Source organism: Perca fluviatilis, chromosome 2 (assembly GCF_010015445.1).
Source record: "Perca fluviatilis chromosome 2, GENO_Pfluv_1.0, whole genome shotgun sequence".
NCBI classification, from domain to species: domain Eukaryota; kingdom Metazoa; phylum Chordata; class Actinopteri; order Perciformes; family Percidae; genus Perca; species Perca fluviatilis.
In genome coordinates, this window is record NC_053113.1 from 19,989,130 (window position 1) to 20,010,422 (window position 21,293).

At 41.7% G+C, this 21,293-nt stretch overlaps 1 protein-coding gene across 1 annotated transcript; it reads right to left on the reverse strand.

The window, feature by feature from the left end:
* Window positions 1-1,589: 1,589 nt before the first annotated feature.
* On the reverse strand, window positions 1,590-20,052 carry pcsk7 (proprotein convertase subtilisin/kexin type 7). Its single transcript, XM_039826030.1, has 17 exons — window positions 19,936-20,052; window positions 18,266-18,573; window positions 16,500-16,736; window positions 14,328-14,462; window positions 13,963-14,128; window positions 13,752-13,842; window positions 13,446-13,500; window positions 13,164-13,302; window positions 12,956-13,056; window positions 9,811-9,978; window positions 8,411-8,515; window positions 8,180-8,282; window positions 4,615-4,771; window positions 4,308-4,402; window positions 4,038-4,143; window positions 3,672-3,789; window positions 1,590-2,675 (listed from the first exon to the last, which is right to left on the reverse strand). The coding sequence occupies exons 2-17, from the start codon at window positions 18,512-18,514 to the stop codon at window positions 2,394-2,396; spliced, it is 2,307 nt and encodes a 768-aa protein (XP_039681964.1). The 5' UTR covers window positions 18,515-18,573; window positions 19,936-20,052; the 3' UTR covers window positions 1,590-2,393.
* Window positions 20,053-21,293: the final 1,241 nt, after the last annotated feature.

Below are 21,293 nucleotides of genomic sequence, written 5' to 3' on the forward strand. Positions count from 1 at the left end.
ACCAGCATGTCATGTGCACAGTGTCAGTCGGAGTGATGAAATAGTTACAAATACTCACACTGATATACTCAAAAACTACAATGCAGTCCCATAAAATAGAGATTTGTGTGTGTGTGTGTGTGTGTGTGTGTCCACTTTCTCAGCTTGGCTCCCTGGCTCAGCTTCCCCTGTGATGGACCCTGCCTCTGCTTACTGATTGTGCAGCTACATATCATATTAATGAGAAGAACATCAGTTATAAATATGACTAAGAATAAAACATTTTCTAGTTCAATCTGTGCTTCAGTCAAGTTATTATCTAGTATGTGGAACTATTGGCATTTTATCCTATATGCAAAAATCTGATTGATTGATATGCCTAATATGATTGCCTACCCAGCCCTGCACACTGCCCCTCTACCTGTTTCCTGCTCTTCCTCTCTTCTCCTCTCTCCTCCTCCTGCTGTTCCTCCTCCTCCTCCTTTCTCCTCCTGCTCCTCCTCCTACACCTCACATCATCAAACCTCCAAACCTAATTGACTGAAAGTGAACTCTTTTGTCGGCGCCTTAAGTTTGAGCCAATCGGATGTCAGGAAAAACGAGGATCAGTCCAAGTTAGGAGGGGCCGCACGTATCCCCCTCAAAACAGAAAGTATTGGTTTGGCCCGGTCTGAAACACACACAGACACAGCGCTCCGCTGCAGCTGAACGGCCGGCCAGGCCGGTCGCGTTTGAGAAAAAAACAAAAAAAAAACGTATTGACCACCGGCCGGTTCGGCCTGAAATGGACCGGCCGTTCGGGATTGTTCCCGGTATTCCCGATGGCCAATTCGCCCTTGCACATGTGTACATGTTGCTATGTGTTCCAAAAAGGTTATAGTCATAGATATCTACGGTTATAGTAACCTGCAGTTCTTTGTTTGAAATTAATTGGAGTTATTTTTTTACCTTGGCCATACTGGCGGCATTGTTTAAGGGATGGCAATGTTATTACTTTAATGCCAATACTTTGGATTATGACCAAATAACTGCAAATCTAATGACATTCCCATTAACTTCAGCTGTGCTTTGTGCTACATGCAGCGAATGTTAGCATGAACAGGCTAAACTAAGATGGTGACCATGGTAAACATTAACAGCTTACCTGCTTAACATCACCATGCTGAATATGAGCATGGAGAATCTTGATAGTATTACATCAAAGATATATATATATATATACACACACAAATGTATGGTATTATATCAGTTAGCATGCTGGCGATAGCATTTAGCTCAAAGCACGGCTGTGCCTGAAGTACAGCCTCACAGTGCTGCTAGTGTGCGTAGCTGTAGTATCTTATGTCTTGTTAAACCTCTTTAAAAATATTTTGCCATTTTTAAACACGTTAGATGTTTTTTTTGCTACATCACACACATACAGTGACTTATATTTTTTCAAAATACTTATTTCATAATAACATAATATAAAGTATCACTGATTCTCAAAGTATGTGATTTTGTGTGTAACCGTTTCAAAAACGAGGATATTCTGTCAAGTCTTTTATTATCATTCAGATCATCTGTGACTTGAACAGCAAAACACAGTTTCCAACTTCACACCAAACACATTTTCCTTTAAAAAATTAGAACTTTTTAATACATTCTTACAAAACCCTTTGTATAAATCAATAAACACACTTAATATATATCTGTACAGCAGGCACATATTGCGTATATATTACACTTCATAAAAAAATACATATACAAATCCCACACTTGAAAATCCCACTTCAAGTTTTAATCAGTAGTTGGTTGAAAACCCCCAGACAAATCAAATAACACCTCAGAAAATAAATCTTACTTTAAAAAAAATACATCATACTCTCTTGGAACCTCACATTTAAGATCCCTTTTTCATGGAAGACCGTGCACATAACAAGCACACCACCTCACGTGACACACCACACACACAGACAAGCCTGTATTCACACTTTCATTCCTGCAAACATGCAATTATATTGGGAAATTAAACTATAACATCCCTCTCCAGTTCATGCCTGACCCTTACTCTAACCCAAACCTAATCCTGATAGGAAATGTAACCCCAGGACTGACAAAATATCTTCACTTTAGAGGATTGTCCTAGGGACAGGTGTATAAGAAGAACACACACAGACACACACACACACACACACACACACACACACACACACACACACACACACACATTCTAATAAAAGGCCACGTGTTTAGGGAATGCAGACAAGGTAAGAGTCCACTCTTCAGTCAAGTCCATCTGCAGTCTGCACTGTGACCCCCAACCACCACAGATAAGGTTGACTGGAAGCTGGGTGGGTGGGTGGGGTGGAGAGGGTGAAAGCCTGAGACGTCCCAAGAGCATAGACAGTGAAAGGCTTTCATCTGTCTCAGTACTATGTTGCCAGCCGCTCTCCATTTAAATGCGGCGCTTTGGTCTCGAAGTCCAACAGCACTGTATGCAACTCCAACCCTGAGTCCCGCTCATCTTCCTCCCCATCCTCCTCCTCTACCACCGCCTCCTCCACTCCTCTCCCTCGGTGCCCTCTCCTGGCCCGGTGACCGCCCCGTTTCCTGCGCAGGCAGAGAAGGCCCCTGAGGTCCAGGTGGGCCAGTGTGACTTCCAGTGTGTAATAGAGGGACCAGAAAAGAGCAAAGCAGCCCAGCAACAGCAGGAACTGGAAGCAAGGACAAAGGAGAGAGAGAGAGAGAGAGAGAGAGAGAGAGAGAGAGAGAGAGATACATAGAGGAGGTAAATCTCAACAGCAGAGTAACTGGGTTCTACAAATCACTGAAGGATGCATGCGTGGATGAAGTAGAAGACAAAAAGCAAGAATGGCTACAAACGGGAAAAAGAAGAGGATGTGATAGTAAAATTGATGACCAAGTTGAAGCACTCTGTGACCTTAGTGTAAGTATCCTTTCTAGTTTAGTTGAAAGGGATAAGCATAGCTGGGATCTATTACTGGATGTCTATGGGATTAATTAGCATCTTTGCTAAAAGAAAATGCACATTAATACGTCTCCAAAGATGCATGGATGGTGTAAATATTACAATTAACATCGCAACTTTTAACACAGTCATTAAAATCGGATTTCAGATCCACTTCCTGTGTGAAGGTGAGAATTATTAGTTTTTTCACCACAAATAGTAAGCGGCAGGCAGAATTTCCTGCTAGACGGCATCTTTCCCTCATTTTCCACCGATCCAATAATTATGTTTAGTTTAAGGCATCAAATGAGAGATTATGGTTATTTGGATATACATAAATATCTGAGGTGTGCCCTCAATAGATAAAAGATCAAATGTATTAAGAAACTGTATATTTTTAAAATAGCTTTTCTAAACTGGCCAGGAATGTATCCATTCTTATTAAAGCATCTGTTGAAAAAAAGTAATGTTAGGCTGACATTCCAAAGTACCCTGTAATTGAGCTAAAGTAGGCTAAAACCTCCATCCAACAGTCCTCCATACTGCATACAGCTACATAAAAAAAAAAAAATCATACTTTAGTGTGTTTACTCTAAATACGTAGAAACTTTAGGAATTGCCTAGAAATGGAACTATCCATTTAATGTTGATCTTCTTAAGGTATTAGAAGTCTGGTTTCCAATATACATTACATAAGAGTAGACAGAAAGGCTAAAGAGAGACAGAGAGGACAGAGAGACACCTTGAGGCTGTTGGAGGTGAATGGGCTGACGATCTCTGGAGGGATGTCCAGGCCTGGAGGGCAGGGTAAAGAGAAGCTGCTATCCAGATACTTGCCACTCATGGCCTCCTCCACCAGCCTGTCAATCAAGTAATCAATGCACAGCCAATCAACATGCAAAACGTCTTTCAAGCTTTCATGTCAGTCAAAACACCGAGCCAGTCAAGGTGACACGTATTTGAATCAATTCAGAAACTATGATGGAAAAACTATTAATATTAAATTTTTCTAGAAACAAACTGCTACAAATAATTAAAATGGGAACAAAAACAGGCACTCAACAACAGATGATCCCAACACTGTTGGCAGATGGCAGCGAGGTCTTACCACTGTCTGTCCTTGACCTCGCTGGAGTTCATTGAGGAACCATACAGGGTCAACTGCGACAGCTTCAACACTCCCGCAGCGGCACACTTCTCAAGCGATGGCTCCTCTACAGGAGCACAGAGAAGGGTCAGTGTGGCAGGTCAGGTACTGTACTCAAACAACATAAACAATGACTACCATACAAGAGACAGAAAGTTCCCACTCCTGAAAAAAACATTCCCATCGCTGACACCTCACAGTGTTTGAGTGGGTGGGAGAGCAGTGTCTTACTGTGGTCAGATATGTTGAGGGTGTAGTGGCCTTTAGCGCTCTCTCCCCAGCAGCGCACGGTGGAGAAAGTCCACTCCTGGTAGCCTGCTGGGTCTCTGTGTGCAAAACACAAAGAGACTACTTAATTAGACTGCAGTCATATCACCATACTTTAACGTCTGAGGTACTGTTATATATGATCATTGCTGATTTTGTTGCTTTTCTATACTACCCAATTCTTCTTTAATTATTTAATTGAGACACTGATTTCACTTTTCACACAATGTAACGGTTCTAAAAAAAAAGATACCAATGTGTGGGTTTGTACCTATCGATGGCCCGGCGTGCCCCGATGACTGATGTCATACCACTGGGGCAGACCAACACAATCTCCACGTTGCCACGGCAAGGGTGGGTTATCGTAACGGTAACAGCCACATGCTCTAGTGTCTCCATTCCAGACTGTCTCAGGTCAGCAGCAGAAACTAAGGGAGAGGAGAGAGCAGCTTAGAGTGTGTGTGTGTGTGTGTGTGTGTGTGTGTGTGTGTGTGTGTGTGTGTGTGTGTGTGTGTGTGTGTGTGTGTGTGTGTGTGTGTGTGTGTGTGTCAATTTCCTGGATTGATAAGCGTAGCCGTGGGCCTGTATATGGAAAAATATGACCGTTCGTTATAACAAAGGTAATATATAATATGTGAAAAAATAATTATGCAATCACTTTAATACCTTTACCAGAGTTTCTGCAGGGTTCGGCAAGTTAAATTTAAGGATGGTAGAGACCTATTTAATAATGCACATATGAGATGATGAACTCCCTAGTTACATAGGCACTGCTATAGGTCTGAATTTAATGTTTTTTAAGACTTTTCAAGACCTGAAAATACCATTTAAGAAATGTATTCAGAGTGATGCTGTAATAAGATAAAACTGTATTGATCACAGAATAACAATTAACAATAAAAAAAACAATATACTTAAAATATGGTACTATAAGAACTTAATTTGTTACACAAATCTCACTTTTACATGACTATGTTACACGACTTCTTAAGTAATGTTGGATGGTTAGCGTACTAATGTGATATGTAACACATTTTATATACAATTTACGTTTAAATTGATTATGCTATTGCACATAATGTGACAGAGAGACAAAACAAGCTGCTAGCCAAGAAACACATCAGGGTGAGCCTGAGATAGTTGCATTCTGAAAGACATGGAGATTAAAAGAAATTCCTTGTAAATCTTTTACATGAGACTATATTCTTCTCTATTTTTTTTTCCCTTGAAATATCAGTCAGTCTTCCTGACCACCTCCCGCCCTCCCACTGCAAGTGTTTGGTAATTTCCTGGTATTTCCTGGGCTCTGACTACTAATGAGCCGTGGTGCTCTCTGACCATGTAGGGCTGCACACAACCTCAGGGCAGGGCGGGATGCAAAGGGACCAGGGAGCGAGGAGTGTAAACAGAGGTGTGGAATGAAAGATTCAGGGGACAGATGTAGAGAAAGAGGGAGGGGAGAGCCGGTCAGGAGATGGAGACAAATGGAGGAGAGAGGGTGAGTACAGTGGATGTCAAATTAGTAAAGTGGATGCTGAGTGTGGAGGGGCGAAAGAAAGGAAAAGAAAAGAGGGCAGGGATTGAGAATAGATAACTGAAGTATCAAATAAAGAACAGAAATAGAGATAGAGAAGTGGAAAGAAAAGGATTTGGCAGGGATGCATTTCTAACACTGATGCTGCGCCATAAAAAAAAAAAAAAAAACTCCACTGTGGTGGTATGTGGGGCTCAGTATGCATGTCGAAAACTTAAGATTAAAAGTCATGATTTATTATTCAATACATTTTCTCACGAATGCACCATTGTGGCAGTTGTGCACGTTCAATAGAATTTGTATCCAGAGTTTTTGAAGTAAGAAAATATCCAGTGGATAAACCCTTCCCTGCAAGGGGGGTTGTATCAGTGATATACTCCAAACTATTGTCCAGGCAACAGAGGAACCAGGCTCAGAGATGAGAGAATAAAGACATATCTTGGGGCAATATGCTGGAAAATACTAGCTGCTCTGCTGAACCACCAGCCTCTTTTTTCCAAGTTTTCTAAAATCCCGAATGTTTTGCATGAGATAAAAACAGGGTCGGAATTGTAATATGTGCCTATGTATTAATTCACTGGGAAGCTATAAACACATGATGTGGGAGTGTCCCTCTGTTCAACACTTTTGGGGTTGAGTATCCAGAGTTTTGTTGGCAAACCAGATTTTGCCACTACTGCTACTAATGATGACTCTTAGTTAGAATTGAATGAAAGGCACGGAAAGTTGGTGCCTGGGGGTCTCACAGCCACCATTAAACTCTGCATCAGAGAAAGGCTGACATACTTTCATGAGATTGTGTTACTTGAACTGTCCGAGGTTCAAATGAATAATCCTCCACTTTAGAAATGTGGTCGCATGCAGCGGTTTCAAATTTTTATTTATTTCACATTTGCAAATAAAGACTGAAAGTGGAAAAACACAACAAGAAGAAAAAAAGATATGTAAAATATGCAGAAATGCACAAAAATCCAATAAATTTCATATGGTATCATAACTCCAAGCATGCATTGAAGACATGGATGGAAAGATTTAGTGCTCGCTGTAGATGTACATTTTGTCCTCTCTTGTGTTCTTTCCCTTTTTCAGAACAAATTCCAGCTAAGTGCTGAACATGTCACATTTTTGAGGAACTTTTTTTAAATCACAATATTTTTTTCCTACACTTCAGAAAAACCCAGCACACACACACGCGGGCGCGCACACACACACACACACACACACACACACACACACACACACACACACACACACACACACACACACACACACACACACACACACACACACACACACACACACACACACACACACACACACACACACACACACAACACACACACACACACACACACACACACACACACACACACACACACTTGTCCCTGAGGTGGATTGACAGTACCAAGGGGATGTGACTGGTTATATTAGGACAAAGCCGGTCACTGCGCGCATGTATATAAACACACAAATGCGCATTCGTAGCAACTGTGTTCACATGGGGGCCAGCAGCTGAAATGCTTAAGGGGCAGTGCATTATCCAATAAGGCAGCCAAAACACATAGAAACTACAACAACAAACACTGCTGAGTAGTGTGAAAGGCAGACAGATTAAACGGCAAAACGTGTACAAAGTCCTGTTGCATGAGAATACACGTACAGCACATACAGCTTGACTGAGGAGAGAAAAAGAGACTAGGGAGAAGGAAAAGTTTCTGCAACAATGAGGTCACCATGAGCATGTGTGAAAATGTGTGTGAGGGAGAAAGAGAGCGATCACACACACAGACAGTCAAATATGACAGAATCAGAGCAGTGAGAAGTGCAAAAAGGGACAAAAGCTACTGAGTTCGGGAAAGTTGTAAAATACAAAAACAGATTGGGAAAAAAAAAAATTAAGAAAAAAGTAGGGGGAAATAGTAAGTAAGTAAGTAAATTTTATTTGTATAGCACCTTTCACAGATAAAAATGACAAAGTGCTTCACAATAAAATGCAATACAACACAAGAAGTCACAATACAAGCAGAGTGAAATACAAAATAGAAAACATAAACAACCATAAAAAAATCCATGGAGGCAATCTGGAAAAATCTCTCCCAGTATTTCAATGTGGACGCAGAAACTCACAAACAAGAGAACATTACCTAATATGGAAAGGCAGACTGGCTGAGGAATAGGCAGGCAGGGAGAGAGGGAGGGAGGAAGGGAGTCAGCTACGTAGTACAGAGCGCAAACTCGACAAGCAGCTGTCCAATACAGAGCTGAGAGAGTGAGAGAGGAGCAGACAAGCAGACAGAGTTACCTTTCCAGATGCGGCTCAGCTCCTCGGGATAAGTTGGGATGGGCGCTTCCTCCTTTATAACTGAGCTCTGATACGATACGAGAAACGGCACTGACTCCCATACCTGAGAGAGAGAAGAGAAGAAACTTAGGGCTCTTGTGGTCAATTGTGGTGGAAAAAAGAATCAATTATTAAGTAAACGTGAAAATAGCTGGTGGTTGCAATCTGCTTGTGTATAATGTATGCATGTACCTTGGCAGCATTGACAAGTCTCCATGCATTGAGCAGACCAAAGCCGTGCTTGTGGCTGTGGTGAAAACCAGCTCCGTTCACCCTCCAGTCTGCACTGTTGTCACACTGTTATAACAAATATAGAGATAACACACACAGAAAAGTGTTGCTGTTGTTAGTTTTTATGCAACAATATATATATATATATATATATATATATATATATATATATATATATATATATATATATGAGATATAATGTTTTCATTAATGATCTTTAGAGGTGCTGGCAGGGTCCAAAATGAACACTCGCCAGTCGCCAAATGCAGGTACATTTTCAGTTTGGCGAGTAAATCTCAGAGGGCTATCCACCACATGGCCGGTAAATGTTTGTACCATTATAATTATGTTTTTCAGTCTTCATTTTGGTAAAGTTGCAGCTACTTTCTTCTGTTCCTCTGCTGCCTGCACGTCGGGAGTTTCACGGGGGCGGGCCAATACACACACGCTTACACGCACGCACACACACGCCCTCACGCACGCCCTCATGCACGCACGCACCCATAATGCATTGAGGACAGATTGTGATCCGATCAGCCAAACCTATTCGGAGTTGTTCAAAGTCGCATTGTCAGATTGAAGGTACCCTGTGGAGTTTTTGATCACTAGTCGCGCTATGGAGCAAAGTCCAAGTTATGTTTGTATTATCCAAGCATGCGAACACGCTGGCAAAGCAATATAGTCCTGCGGCCAGTTTCTGCACTATTCTGCTGATCAACAGTTGGTGGCAATGGTGCACAAAGAAACATTACAGGGCATGAATGTAAGCAATGCAGCATTTCAAAAACTTAAAACAAATTGCAACTGTTTTATGGAGAAAGGAAATGCATTCATCGTGTTTGTTAGACCTCAAAGAAACAGACAATGCATTTTGGTGAGAAACACTGATCATAAACAGAACTTTTATTTGTTTAAAAGAAAATTGCACAGGGCACCATTAACAGTGGGGGAGTGACGTTTCCCTGCACCGTTTATATTTTTCTATATGTTTTTATGCCACCCATACTAGCGTTATTTTATCTATTTATTGTAAAGTTGTGGATTTGCACTCTGCATCCCTATGCAACATGTCACTTTAACCTGACATCTGTCACTCTAGATATGTGGTGAGCGGTGTGCCCTCTTGTTTTTTTATCTGCCTGTGTCAAGTGTGATCACGTGTGGGATACCGTATGTGTATATATTTGCTCTATGTTTTCGTTGTATCTTGTTGATGTCCTGTCATGAGCACACTGAAGCAAATCCCTAGCAACTTGCACCAAGTTGTATGGCAAGTATCCAGATGAACTAAGTATCTCTACACAGGCCTGTAGCCTGTAGCCACACAGTAACTGAAGCAGCAACCGTTTCATCAGGCCTACCTTGGTGGCGGTAAAGGTGATAATGTGCTGTACGTCCCTCCAACTGAGACAGGGACGGACCTGCAGCATGAGGGCCACCATTCCGGCCGCCAGGGGGGCTGCGGCAGATGTGCCGGTGTGGCCATCCGTACAGCCAGTCCCCTTCCGCATCGACCAGTCTGACGTCACCTGCGGGGACAGACGGGCTGAGTGGGGAGGATACAACCATGGAGATTCATGCACAGTACAAACAAAGTGCAAACAGCTCTGGCAGGAGGCCAAACAAAGTGACACTCACATATGCAAGTGTACACAAACCATTTTACAGTTTACATTCAACACAAACTATCCTTGAGCAGGGAGCTTCTCCACCTACACCAGCAACTAGCAAAGAACACTTCATCAGGCGTCAGCGTCATAGAGCCATATTCATAGAGACATATTTACTGCAGGAGACCAGAGTTCAGCACTGTTTGTGTACAGTTGATGGAATGGATGAGGAACGTATGACAGTCCTTTAAAGCTCTAGGGAGCTCAAGCTTTTTCAAGGATGAACTTTAAAGTAAAAAAAAGGACCAATATACATTTTTTTTCCTGACACTTTGGTACTATTCTCGTGTGTGTATGTGGTAATATTTCACTACCTTAGTACAAATAAACCAACAGATCATCAAAAAGTACTGTACCTCTTTTCACAACTCTAAGTACATCTGACACTGACTGTACATAAAAAACATCTAAAAACAATCAGTTTCACATTGAAATACACTACGGTCATACAAAGTACATGTATAACTTTGGATAGGATTTTCTTCTCTATTGTTAAAATACTTTTTACTTACACTATGCTCATTGTTCATAACTGATAGTCAATGAAACATTTGCGTAATATACTGTATGTATGTTTTTTTGTCTATTATAGTCCGATGGAAAACTTCAGAATCGTTTTTTTATGTGATCTTGGTGGGATTTGAACCCACAACCTTATGGCGCTTACCCACTGCTGGTACCAGCTCTATTCGGCTCGGCTCGACCGCGGTGCCCCCCTTTTTCCATTGCAGATTTAGTACCGCCTCATGCGTGAGGCGAGGGTGGTTTGTCGTCATAGCGATGCTGCAGGAAACTGCCGTGATCTATCCCGACACACACACAGAACGTCGAAGGTGTGTTGTTTTTGGCCGGAGGTGATGCTAAAAAAAGTACCTGTTGGCAGGTACAAGGGACTTTTTTTTTTTCATAATGGAAAACCCCAAAAGGCGAGTAGAGTCGAGGCGAGTCAGGCAGGTACCATATGATGGAAAAAGGCCATTAGTGTTGGTAACTTACAGTAGTGCTCAAACCATCAGGTCCACAAAGGACCACTGTGTGTACAATACAATAGTGTGGATGAGGCTGGTGATGACATCACTGCTGATATCAGGCCTGGATTCGACATTCAAGAAGATTTTTCACAAGGTGCATATACTATAAAAAGATACATTGTGATGTGGACGAGAACTTATTTTTCAGTTCTGTTACAGTGTTTTTTGTTTTTTTTAACAGTATTTATAATTAGACAAAACCTTACAGTAATGTTGTAATAAAAGTTTATTTCCTGCATCGCGGATTGGGGATGATGTCTTCATTGATCACACTTCTGATGGGATAGGAATTATGGAAATAGTTTGTTGTTGAATTTGATGTACGGTTACATTTCTGCCTACTGTAATGTGAAAACAGTGAAGCAAACGGATCATCTTTAGTACCTCAAAGGGTAATTTTAAAATATGTACATTGTTTGGTCTTGGACTAAGTGATTGTTACAATATATTAACTGAAAGAATTGCACTATGATATGTTTAGGTAACTTAACAAATGTACTCGTTGTATTTCACCAGAAACTTAGTCGTTGAAACATTGGTCTTGTAGTGAAAGATGTTTACGAGCCAAATGAAAGGAGAATCAGTTGCTTTGAATGCAACATTTACACGATTTACAAGTATGATCAGTTTGGAGTCTTGTACTTAGAGATGTGAAAAACTGCACCTTACGATTGATACCATAGCAACTAAAAAAACTAATATTGTTTTACAGGTTTGTCTATAGTGTATCTAGTGGATAGTAAAATCCACCCATATGCAAGGTGCACACACGTACAAACATGTCTCATATGTCTACCATGTACACCATCTGCCGGTGCTAACACAATAAGTGACAGCCTGTCTGACAGAAAAGCCACAGCAATGTGGGTAGGAATTCCAAGCCCTCTGCGTTTACATGTGGATGACGTGTGGGCCTTTCCAACAGCTGTCGGAAGGTTTTAAAGCTACTATGCAGTGTTGTGCATGTTCATCCAGAGATGTCTATGCGGTAGTGAGAGTATACAAGTATTATCAAGAGACATGTTCTGTAACTCAACAACATGCAACCCATTTGTGTTAATAATTTCCACATGCCACTTTATATTCAATAAGAAACCCTGAATCTCTGAAGGTAAATGGCTGAATCTGGAATATATCCTGTGTCATGTTTTGGTTAGCCACAGCTATTTCTCAGGGCTTACATAAATCCAGAAAAATTGACACATCAGTATGACTAGAACGAAGTCAATCAATTAGCAGAAAAATTGGAGAGGAACATTTGAAAAATAAGATGCACAAGCTGCCATCGGCTGAATTGTCAGACTCAAAACACTGTGATGCATTTGGGAAGGCAGCTGTTCTTGGGAGACTAAATGGGTTCTTCAGAATAATACAGAAGTGGGCAGTGTGTGGTAAGCACTTGGCCTGTGAGTATACTGTGGTCAGTGGTGGATCAGCCTTCTCCAGAGAGAGACAATCCTGGCTAAACTCTTCTCCCCCAGGCGATGACATCCCTGGGCCAAACTGTGTTGCCATGGTGACACCCGCAAACAGCGGCAAATAAAAGGTCAGTGGCTTCCATGGGCCCTTACTCCTGTCATCATCCGTCATCGTTTCAGATGAAAATAGTCTCTGCTCCTCCTGATGTGGAGCTGCACTTTTACAAGATTTTGTCCACCTTCAAGTAGCTCATAATTGACTCCCTGCTTTCCGGTTTCTTATGCAACTACTCATCTATTCTCTGGTCTCGTCATCCTTTGTGCATGTGTGTGCATGTGTGTGCATGTGTGTGCGCGTGTGTGTGTGTGTTTTCCAGTAAGACCTACAATGCTCCTCAGCTTGCTTCCCCCACTGCTGAAAGTGACAGCCAGCATGGACGCACACTCTTCAGCATAGAAGGGCATCCTGCCTTTCTCATCGACCGCTCCTGCAAAACACACACGCACACAAAATGATTCATAGTTATGGCCCGATGCACACATGTCCACACCCCAAACACAAGTGAACACACGCCTGAGGGCCTTTGTGTCTTACCGATTGTTATGGTGTAGATGGAGTTGGCGTAGCCGTCAAAGTTGCAGTTGTCATTGTATTGACCTCCGTTGCCACTGGCAACCACAAAGATGCTGCCGAAACCTTGTCTGCCTGCAATCACCCCGTGCTGCAGCGCCGCCTGTCGAGAAAAAAAAAAAAAAAAGTCATGCTGTGATAAAAAGAGTCATTTTTCCTTGCCTACTCCTCTGTAATTGATCTGTTGCAGTGTACTGCCCCCTGCAGGACAAAATCAATACTTCACACAAACTGTCTTTCTCTTACCTTGCCTAGGGGATGGGGTCCATCCACAGTGTGTCCATCATCATCTGGACCCCAACTAGAGGAAACAAGAGTCTAAATCAGAATGCCAGCAAGACTTGTACAATATGCTATTATGGCATAGAAAATTACATGGAAATACAGACAAACAAAAATGCTAATAAATAAATTGCAAGTGAGCAAACAAAGGCTGTCAAAGGCTTGTGGAAATAAGAGACACATGTACATCAGTGGTATTTTACGGTTTATAAAAGCCACTTTCCCAATGGAAATCCCTAATAGGACCAGAGAGAGAGACGTGTTTGTTACCTGCAGCTGTAGATGTCGTTGACCTGGTAGTGCTTGTTGAAGGCTATGGCCTCAAGGCTGTCCGTCAGCGGGCCGTCCAAGACTCTAATACCTGAACACAAACAACAGGCGAGAGATGTTTCAGCCCATACATTTACCCAAAATCTCAGCTTCTTTCTGAGTGATTCTTAACACTGGGACATCCACGTTTAAAATTCCAAATTGTCTGTACCTGCGACCTTGCTGCCGTAGGCCACCCCCACAGCACAGAAGCTGTTGTTGGGAACGGCTGCGATCTCTCCGGCACATCGCGTGCCGTGGTGGTTGTCGCTTTGGATGTCCGGGTGAGGCATTGGGTCTGGGTCATTGGAGTTCAGGTCATAACTGCCCTCTGCACTCTGAGAGGATTGAAAAATGATCGTTGTAAAATGAGTGTCTGGTTTAATGTTGTGATTATATTATATCATATCATACTTGGTGCAGTAGAGACACTCTCACAACACATTCACTGAAACGGCTTCTTTCCTTTATTGTTTTCAAAATGTCCAGCCATGACGGCAGGGCTAACAGCTCACAGTTCTGTCAGTTTTGACTTACATAGTTAGGCTGGATGTCCTGGTGGGTGTGCTCCACCCCGTCATCTACCACCACCACTGTGACTCCTTGGCCAGTGATGTTGTGCTCCCACACCCCTGTTACGTTGATGTCCATACCCTTATTAAGGTAATTGTGCTGCAAGAACAAGAAGAGTAAGGAAAGGATAATAAGGGGAAAAGGAGAATAAGTACAGGATTTAAAATGCAAGTCAAGGAAGTTAACATGGTGAGGTGAGGGTTCCAAAAGTGCAGGCTTCTCCCGCCTCTACTTTCTGGGCGGCACTGACTAGCCTAAGCATCACTATGGAGTATTTACTTGGATTGTACTTTGGTTGTCTGATGTTTTTGTACCCACAGGACACACACTGTGCAACCAGGTGACACATTAAGCGATGTAAGCCTAACCCTAAATGGTTTTATTCCCCCAACCCTTAAAGGTCCCATGGCATGAAAATTTCACTTAATGAGGTTTTTTAACATTAATATGAGTTCCCCCAGCCTGCCTACGGTCCCCAATTGACTTGAAATGGTGATGGGTGTAAAACGAGCCCTGGGTATCCTGCTCTGCCTTTGAGGAAATGAAAGCTCTGATGAGCCGTTCTGGAATCTTGCTCCTTATGAGGTCATAACAAGCAAGGTTACCTCCCCTTTCTCTGCTTTGCCCGCCCAGAGAATTTTGCTAACCCATGGGAGAGAGACATCATGGCTTTCAAACGAGAAAAGTGACAGTTGATCAAGGCCACACCCCCACCCTCCACCTTGCCCCCCCTCTCTCCTCCTCAATAGCTACAGACACAGAAATGGCACATACTAAGGAAAGCTCATTGTGGGACTGGCTCTAGTGGCTGTAATTCTGCACCAAGGCTGAATTTCAGGAAAGAGACTTCAGATACAGTATTAGGGGACCACTGAGGCCTATATAAAAGCATCCAAAGAGCACCATGTCATGGGACCTTTAACACTAACCAGCATCCTTTTAATATGTTGTTTTAAGATGTTTATAAGGTTGTTTTATATTTGGAGGAGTTAATATTATTACCTCTGCCAAGGAGGTCATGTTTTCTGCTCTGTCTTTCTGTAACAATCCATTAATTTTGGAAGCAGACCCAAATCATGGATAAAGAAATAATTTTTCTCTATCGATAATGATTAATTACCACAACTCTCACATGTATATTCGACTTCACCAAGCCCTTTATGCATACAGGATGCTGTGTTAAATGGAAATGGAAACCATCATGTGTGTATGTGCTCTTACTGTACTTTGCACCCTGATTAAGGTGTTACAACAGAAGAGAGTTGAAGAGGTGTGGGGGGGAGATACATCAAAAATTGACAAATTAATATCATACACTTCCAGAGGACATCATTATTTCTGAGTGGCAAGCTATGTCAGCAAACTTTTAATGGTCCAATTTAGCAAAAATGTAAGTACTAAGGGGCTAAAACAATAGGTCACAAAATAAATAACTGTACCGACCTGTAGCTGACATTACAACGGGCCATTTGATGAACTTTTATGGGGTCACAGTCTCCCGATGGCTATTGATGGCTATATTGGTTCCCAAATAGGCCTACCGGTATATGTTGGTGTTAACATGTTTCTGTCTATGAGATTAGCAAAAACATTTCTGACTTACTCCATTTTAACACTAAAGTCCAATAAAATAAATAAAATAGTCCACACTGAGCTGATAAAAAAGTAAAAGGACAAGCAGCTCTCACTGACAGGAAAAGTAAATCAAAGCACAGGTTGGCACTGTCTAAAACAGGCTCCTGATTGGCTGCCTGCTAGACTGGTTCTACATAAAGTGCTAGTGTTGAAACAAAACAAAAAAAATCAAACAATGAATATTGTATGCACATGATGTTGTTGGGTAAATTATTCATTTATTAATTCTTGACAGCCACATCTAAGGTAAGTCTGACTACTAGACAACTAGTGAGTGAACAAGATGGTAAGAAATGGCAAATGGACTGCATTTATATAGTGCCTTTCTACCTTACAGGACTAAGCCCTTTACAATTCACACACACATTCATGGATGGTGGTGGAGCTGCCATGCAAGGCACTGGCCTGCCCATTGGGACCAACTTGGGGTTCAGAGTCAGAGTCTTGCTCAAGGACTACCTACTGAGCCACAGCAACATACACAATAGTCTAGAATCTCACCAGGTGCCACTGTTTAGGGTAGTTGGGATCGTTGAAGGCCATCGATCTCTTAGAACGGCTCAGCACTCTCTCCTGGGAGTACCACAGGACATGAGGGTGGGCTGCCAGGACGTCCCCAGGCCAGACACTCTTGCTCCAAATACCAGCATCAGATGCGGGCTTGACAGAACATAGCAAGTAGTGGCCTTCTAGCTGTCCAACCTGGCCCTGGTTTTTCAGCCCAGCCTGCTCTGCTACCTGGGATAGCGAGAGTACAAAGTACAAATTAAACTCGGACAATACTTCTAAAAGTGGGAAACTTGTGTTTTTTTCCCTGACCTAGGCAACTTTAAAATAGATGAGATGAAACATTGTTCCCTGCGGAGAAATGGGGTTGCTGCAGAAAATAGGATACATATGGGGAGCATTAAACATGAAGCAAAAACTGAAAACTGATTTTTAAAAGCTTAATGACAGTGGCATAATGGGAGAAAGAAAAAGCTGTAGTAAGCAACACGACAATACCAAAGTATCGTTCCCCCCAAAAAAAACCTTGGTGATATTTGATTCTGAGCCATGATAATCTTGGAAAAAGAGGAAAATTCTGCACAATGCTCTTGTTGCAGCATTAACATTTATTAAAGAAAACTAACCTTTACCAACGCACCTGCACAGAAGAATTATTGTATGTGCAATTTTTTTTCTCTGTCATGATAAACAAATCAGTGCTGTTGTTAGTAACAAGTTACAGTTATCAGTTAAGAACTATTTCTTGTGGGCCTAAAGGTTAGAGAAGCGAGCTTGTGACCGGGAGGTCGTCGGTTCAATCCCAGACCGACAGGATAAAATCTGGGTGGGGAAAGTGAAAGAGCAACGCTTGTCCCCTCCCTCATTACCACCACTGAGGTGCCCTTGAGCAAGGCCCTTAACCCCAACCACTCCAGTGGAGCTGGTCAGTGGCCAACAGATCAGACTGTGGTTGTACTGGGCAGTTTCCAGGTATGAATGTGTAACTGAATGTGTAACTGTGTGAATGTGATCAGGGCGTTCCTGCAAAAGAGAGGCTGCCTCTCAGTGAACCTTCCCTGAATAAAATTAAATAAAATTAAAAAAAATTAAAACAAATGTCCAATCTCAAGCCAATTCCGTCCTCCTATGAAATGGAAAAAGTAATTAATTACATCCAGACTGGCCTGAACTCCCTTAATTCAGGCCTTCCCCAGTCATCATAAACTTTCCTTCTGATGGTCTAAAATGCAGCTGTAAGAATGTTGACTGGTACTAAGAAATGTGAGCACATTGCCCCAGTGCTAGCCTGTCTTCATTGGCTCCCTGTTCACTTTAGAATCCAACTTAAGACACTACGGATCACTTTCAAGGCTCTTAATGGCAAAGCCCCGTCATATATTACAGATCTTATTCACTGGCACTCAGGCCCGAGGTCTCTTAGATCTGATGACAAATATGTCCTGTATGTCCCACGATCATGCCTGAAACTAAAAGGTGACAAGCATTGCAGTTGCTGGTCCAAAACTGTGGAACCAGCTGCCATTAGATATCAGATGTGCTCCCTTACCCTAGTTAGTTACTTACACAAATCATAGAAAGAAAATAAATATTGTAGCCCTAAATTATCTTTTATTTTGAACATGTCAGAACAGAGAATTGAGTCCCTGTGTTTTGGGAAAATCCACAGAGGGACTACTTCTATAAAGATTAAAACATGTATCTAGTAGTAGTAGTAGTAGTAGTAGTAGTAGTGGTGTAGTGTTCGTGAAGTACTGTACCATGTTGGCTATCACATCCAGGTGCACAGAGCTCTGTTCACCATCTTTTTCCTCATGATGTGGGCCAGAGTGGAGCCGGACGGCCCAGGACTGCCCCAGGCCGCAGGAGAGTGAACGCCAAGGTGAAGGTGGAGAGGAGGCGGAAAAGGGAATCGATGGGGCAACAGGAGGCAGGAGGGTCAGAAGCAAGAGGAAGAAGGAGGACACAAAAAGAAGGAGCAGGAATGTGGGATAATAGGATGTTGCCATGGCAACGGAAAGTGACACACAGGGTCAACCAGGCAAACCTTCCTCATCTGAACAGCAACCTGAAGACAAAGACAGATGGGGAGAAAAGAAGGTCTTGTTAGCTGTGAAGGCAATGACAATATGTGGCTGGTTGCTCATCATCTGTGTGCTGCATTCAGAGGCTACTTATTAAATTCACAGCATCGCACTAACTGGACGGCAGTTCAGAGAACTGTGGCCGCAGCACATTCGATTAACACTCTGTGGTTACACCAGTGGTCCTGCACGGAATATTGTGAAGTGGCTTTTACAGATGAATGCTATTCTATTAGCACTGTTAGGCTAGAAAATTAAATAATCGAACGCAAGCAAATGGTGGGGTAGGTGTCTCTCAATTAAAGGGGGCAATTTCATTGAAAATACAAACAAAAAAGGTACACACGATGTAGCTCCCTTCAGTGCAATTTATCGGCACATTTACAAGAAACCTTTCTAGCAGTGAGCCTGAGGCCCCAAGGCAGTTGCCTGTTGGCCAGTTGGTAATCCAGCCTTGACTACAGGTAGTATTCAATACTCTTTAGGTCAGTTAACTATTTTACCTGGAGCTCAAATATATATAATAACACAAACCTGAATTATGGACACTAAATGAAAAGGTAATAACAAGATTACTAAGGTCATCTACTGTAGAATTAAACCATAATTTACTAGATCTTTCAAGGAAGCATCTTGTTTTTCTGTTTTAATTAACACTTGTGCGATTGGATTGTAAATACGACTTGGCACATCCCACGCCCAAATTGTCCTTCAGCAAAACAACGAATCCTTGCCAGCTGCTCTTCAGCCAAATCTCTGGCTCGGTCTGACCACATCATAAAGGATTCATATTACATCCATATCACAAAGTGATAACGTTAGATGGAAGTGTTATTAACAGATCCCCATTCAAACATTTAAATGACGTTGAAATTGACAACAGTAACGTTAGCTTAGATTCCGCTGCTTCAGTTCAGCGTTCTTTTGTATTATCAATGGTGCAACCACATGATATGCGCTCGCATTTGCTGTTAAACCGGTTAGGTCTCTGGCAGGCTAAGCTAGCTCTGAATTTTGCTGATTGTTTAGTTTTTGTTAAGCCAGTCAAAGTTAGGTCAGCTAGCTTTGTTTTGTAATTTAACGGACTGCGACTGTGAGACTCTAACGTTATAGTAATAATAACATAAATATATTACTATAAACTAAAAACAACAAAATAAAAGTAAAAAAAAGAAAAAACTTGTGAGTGGGACTCGAGTTTCAACCGAAGCATTGTTGTTGTCATAGCTAACGTTAACATTAGTATCCTGACGCTAATTGATATTGCTGTTCTTTAGTGAGATATGACAGTTCGAACCAGTAAGTTAGCCATGGCGATTCATTGCGATTATACAATGGTACCTTACCTTTCCACTAAATTCGTTTTTCATCTGTTCCTTGTGAGATTTGTGAGAAACATTAAGCTTGTCATATCATTTCCCGTAACACACAAGTCACGTTCAAGCCAAACGTACTACGTCATACAGTTACGCAAACGTCCTGCGTCAGACCTGATTGGTTCCACAGTGGAATATAGGTACTGCACATGGATACAACCAAATCTATGGTTGTATCCAGAGTGATAGAGAAAGACTCTATGGCTCTGGTTGTATCCATAGACAGTTACCGTTTCTCAATGTCAAGGAAGGATCCTTGACATTGAGAAACAGCTAGGATCCATAGATATTGTTCTATATCTATGGATACAACGGGATACAATGCAAACTGCACCCCTGGTCTATGGTCTTATAAAGTAGGCCTACCCTTTATTTATACATCCTTGGTCTAAACATGATACATCAAAAATACCCAGAACCATTTGTGGGGATGTATCTCATTTCTTGTTGCTTTGATTACATAATTCCCCTATGACCTTGCTTCTCTGTGTGCCTGTTTATTTATTAATCTAATGTTAATTAAATCGCTATTTTTTTGTCATTTATTTTGATAACGTTTATATTGTAATATGTTCTGTATGTATTTTCTGCGATATCTTAGTCTTTTAATGTCTGTTCAATAATAAAATAATAACATTATATAAAACATTGGTCAGGATCTGAAGTATATAACCTACAAAAAAAATACTAACATAATACATCAAGCGTCTAACCTGCAGGAAGGCAATTTACTATTCACTGCTTTAAACTGCATTAAGTAGGAGTATTAATGCAGTTTAAAGCAGTAGTACTGCTGCTGCTGCTGCTGCTGTTCCTTAGTTCAGTCTGACAGCCGACACAGGCTGTGTGAATGCCCACTGCTTTGTGTGTGTATGTGTGGGTGTGCATGTGCGTGTGCGTGTGCATGTGCCTGTACTTTTTTTTTTAGATACATTTTTTATTAGCACCATTTATCATTCAGACATACAGAACAAATTCCACAGTATGTGCCAGGTAATATCAGATGGTGCACTGAACTGAGAAACAAATTGAACAAGCACAAAAACCCTGTCCCACCGAAGGAAAACAAAACAAACAAACAAACAGACAGAAATCACGTGTCACTCTCCTCTAGTTCTTGTGTTGCTGAGATCATTAGGTCTGATATTTGTGCAGCTGTGCTTTTCCATAGGTTGATAGTTGATGATTTGGCCTTGTTAATCCTTGCTGTGGAGAGCTCAAGCATAACTATGTCTAGAAAATACGCCAACCACTGTTTTATACAAAGCGAGCTGAGCTATCATTTTCTTGGTTGCAGTTGAAGTGGATATAGTGGTGAATTGGGTTCT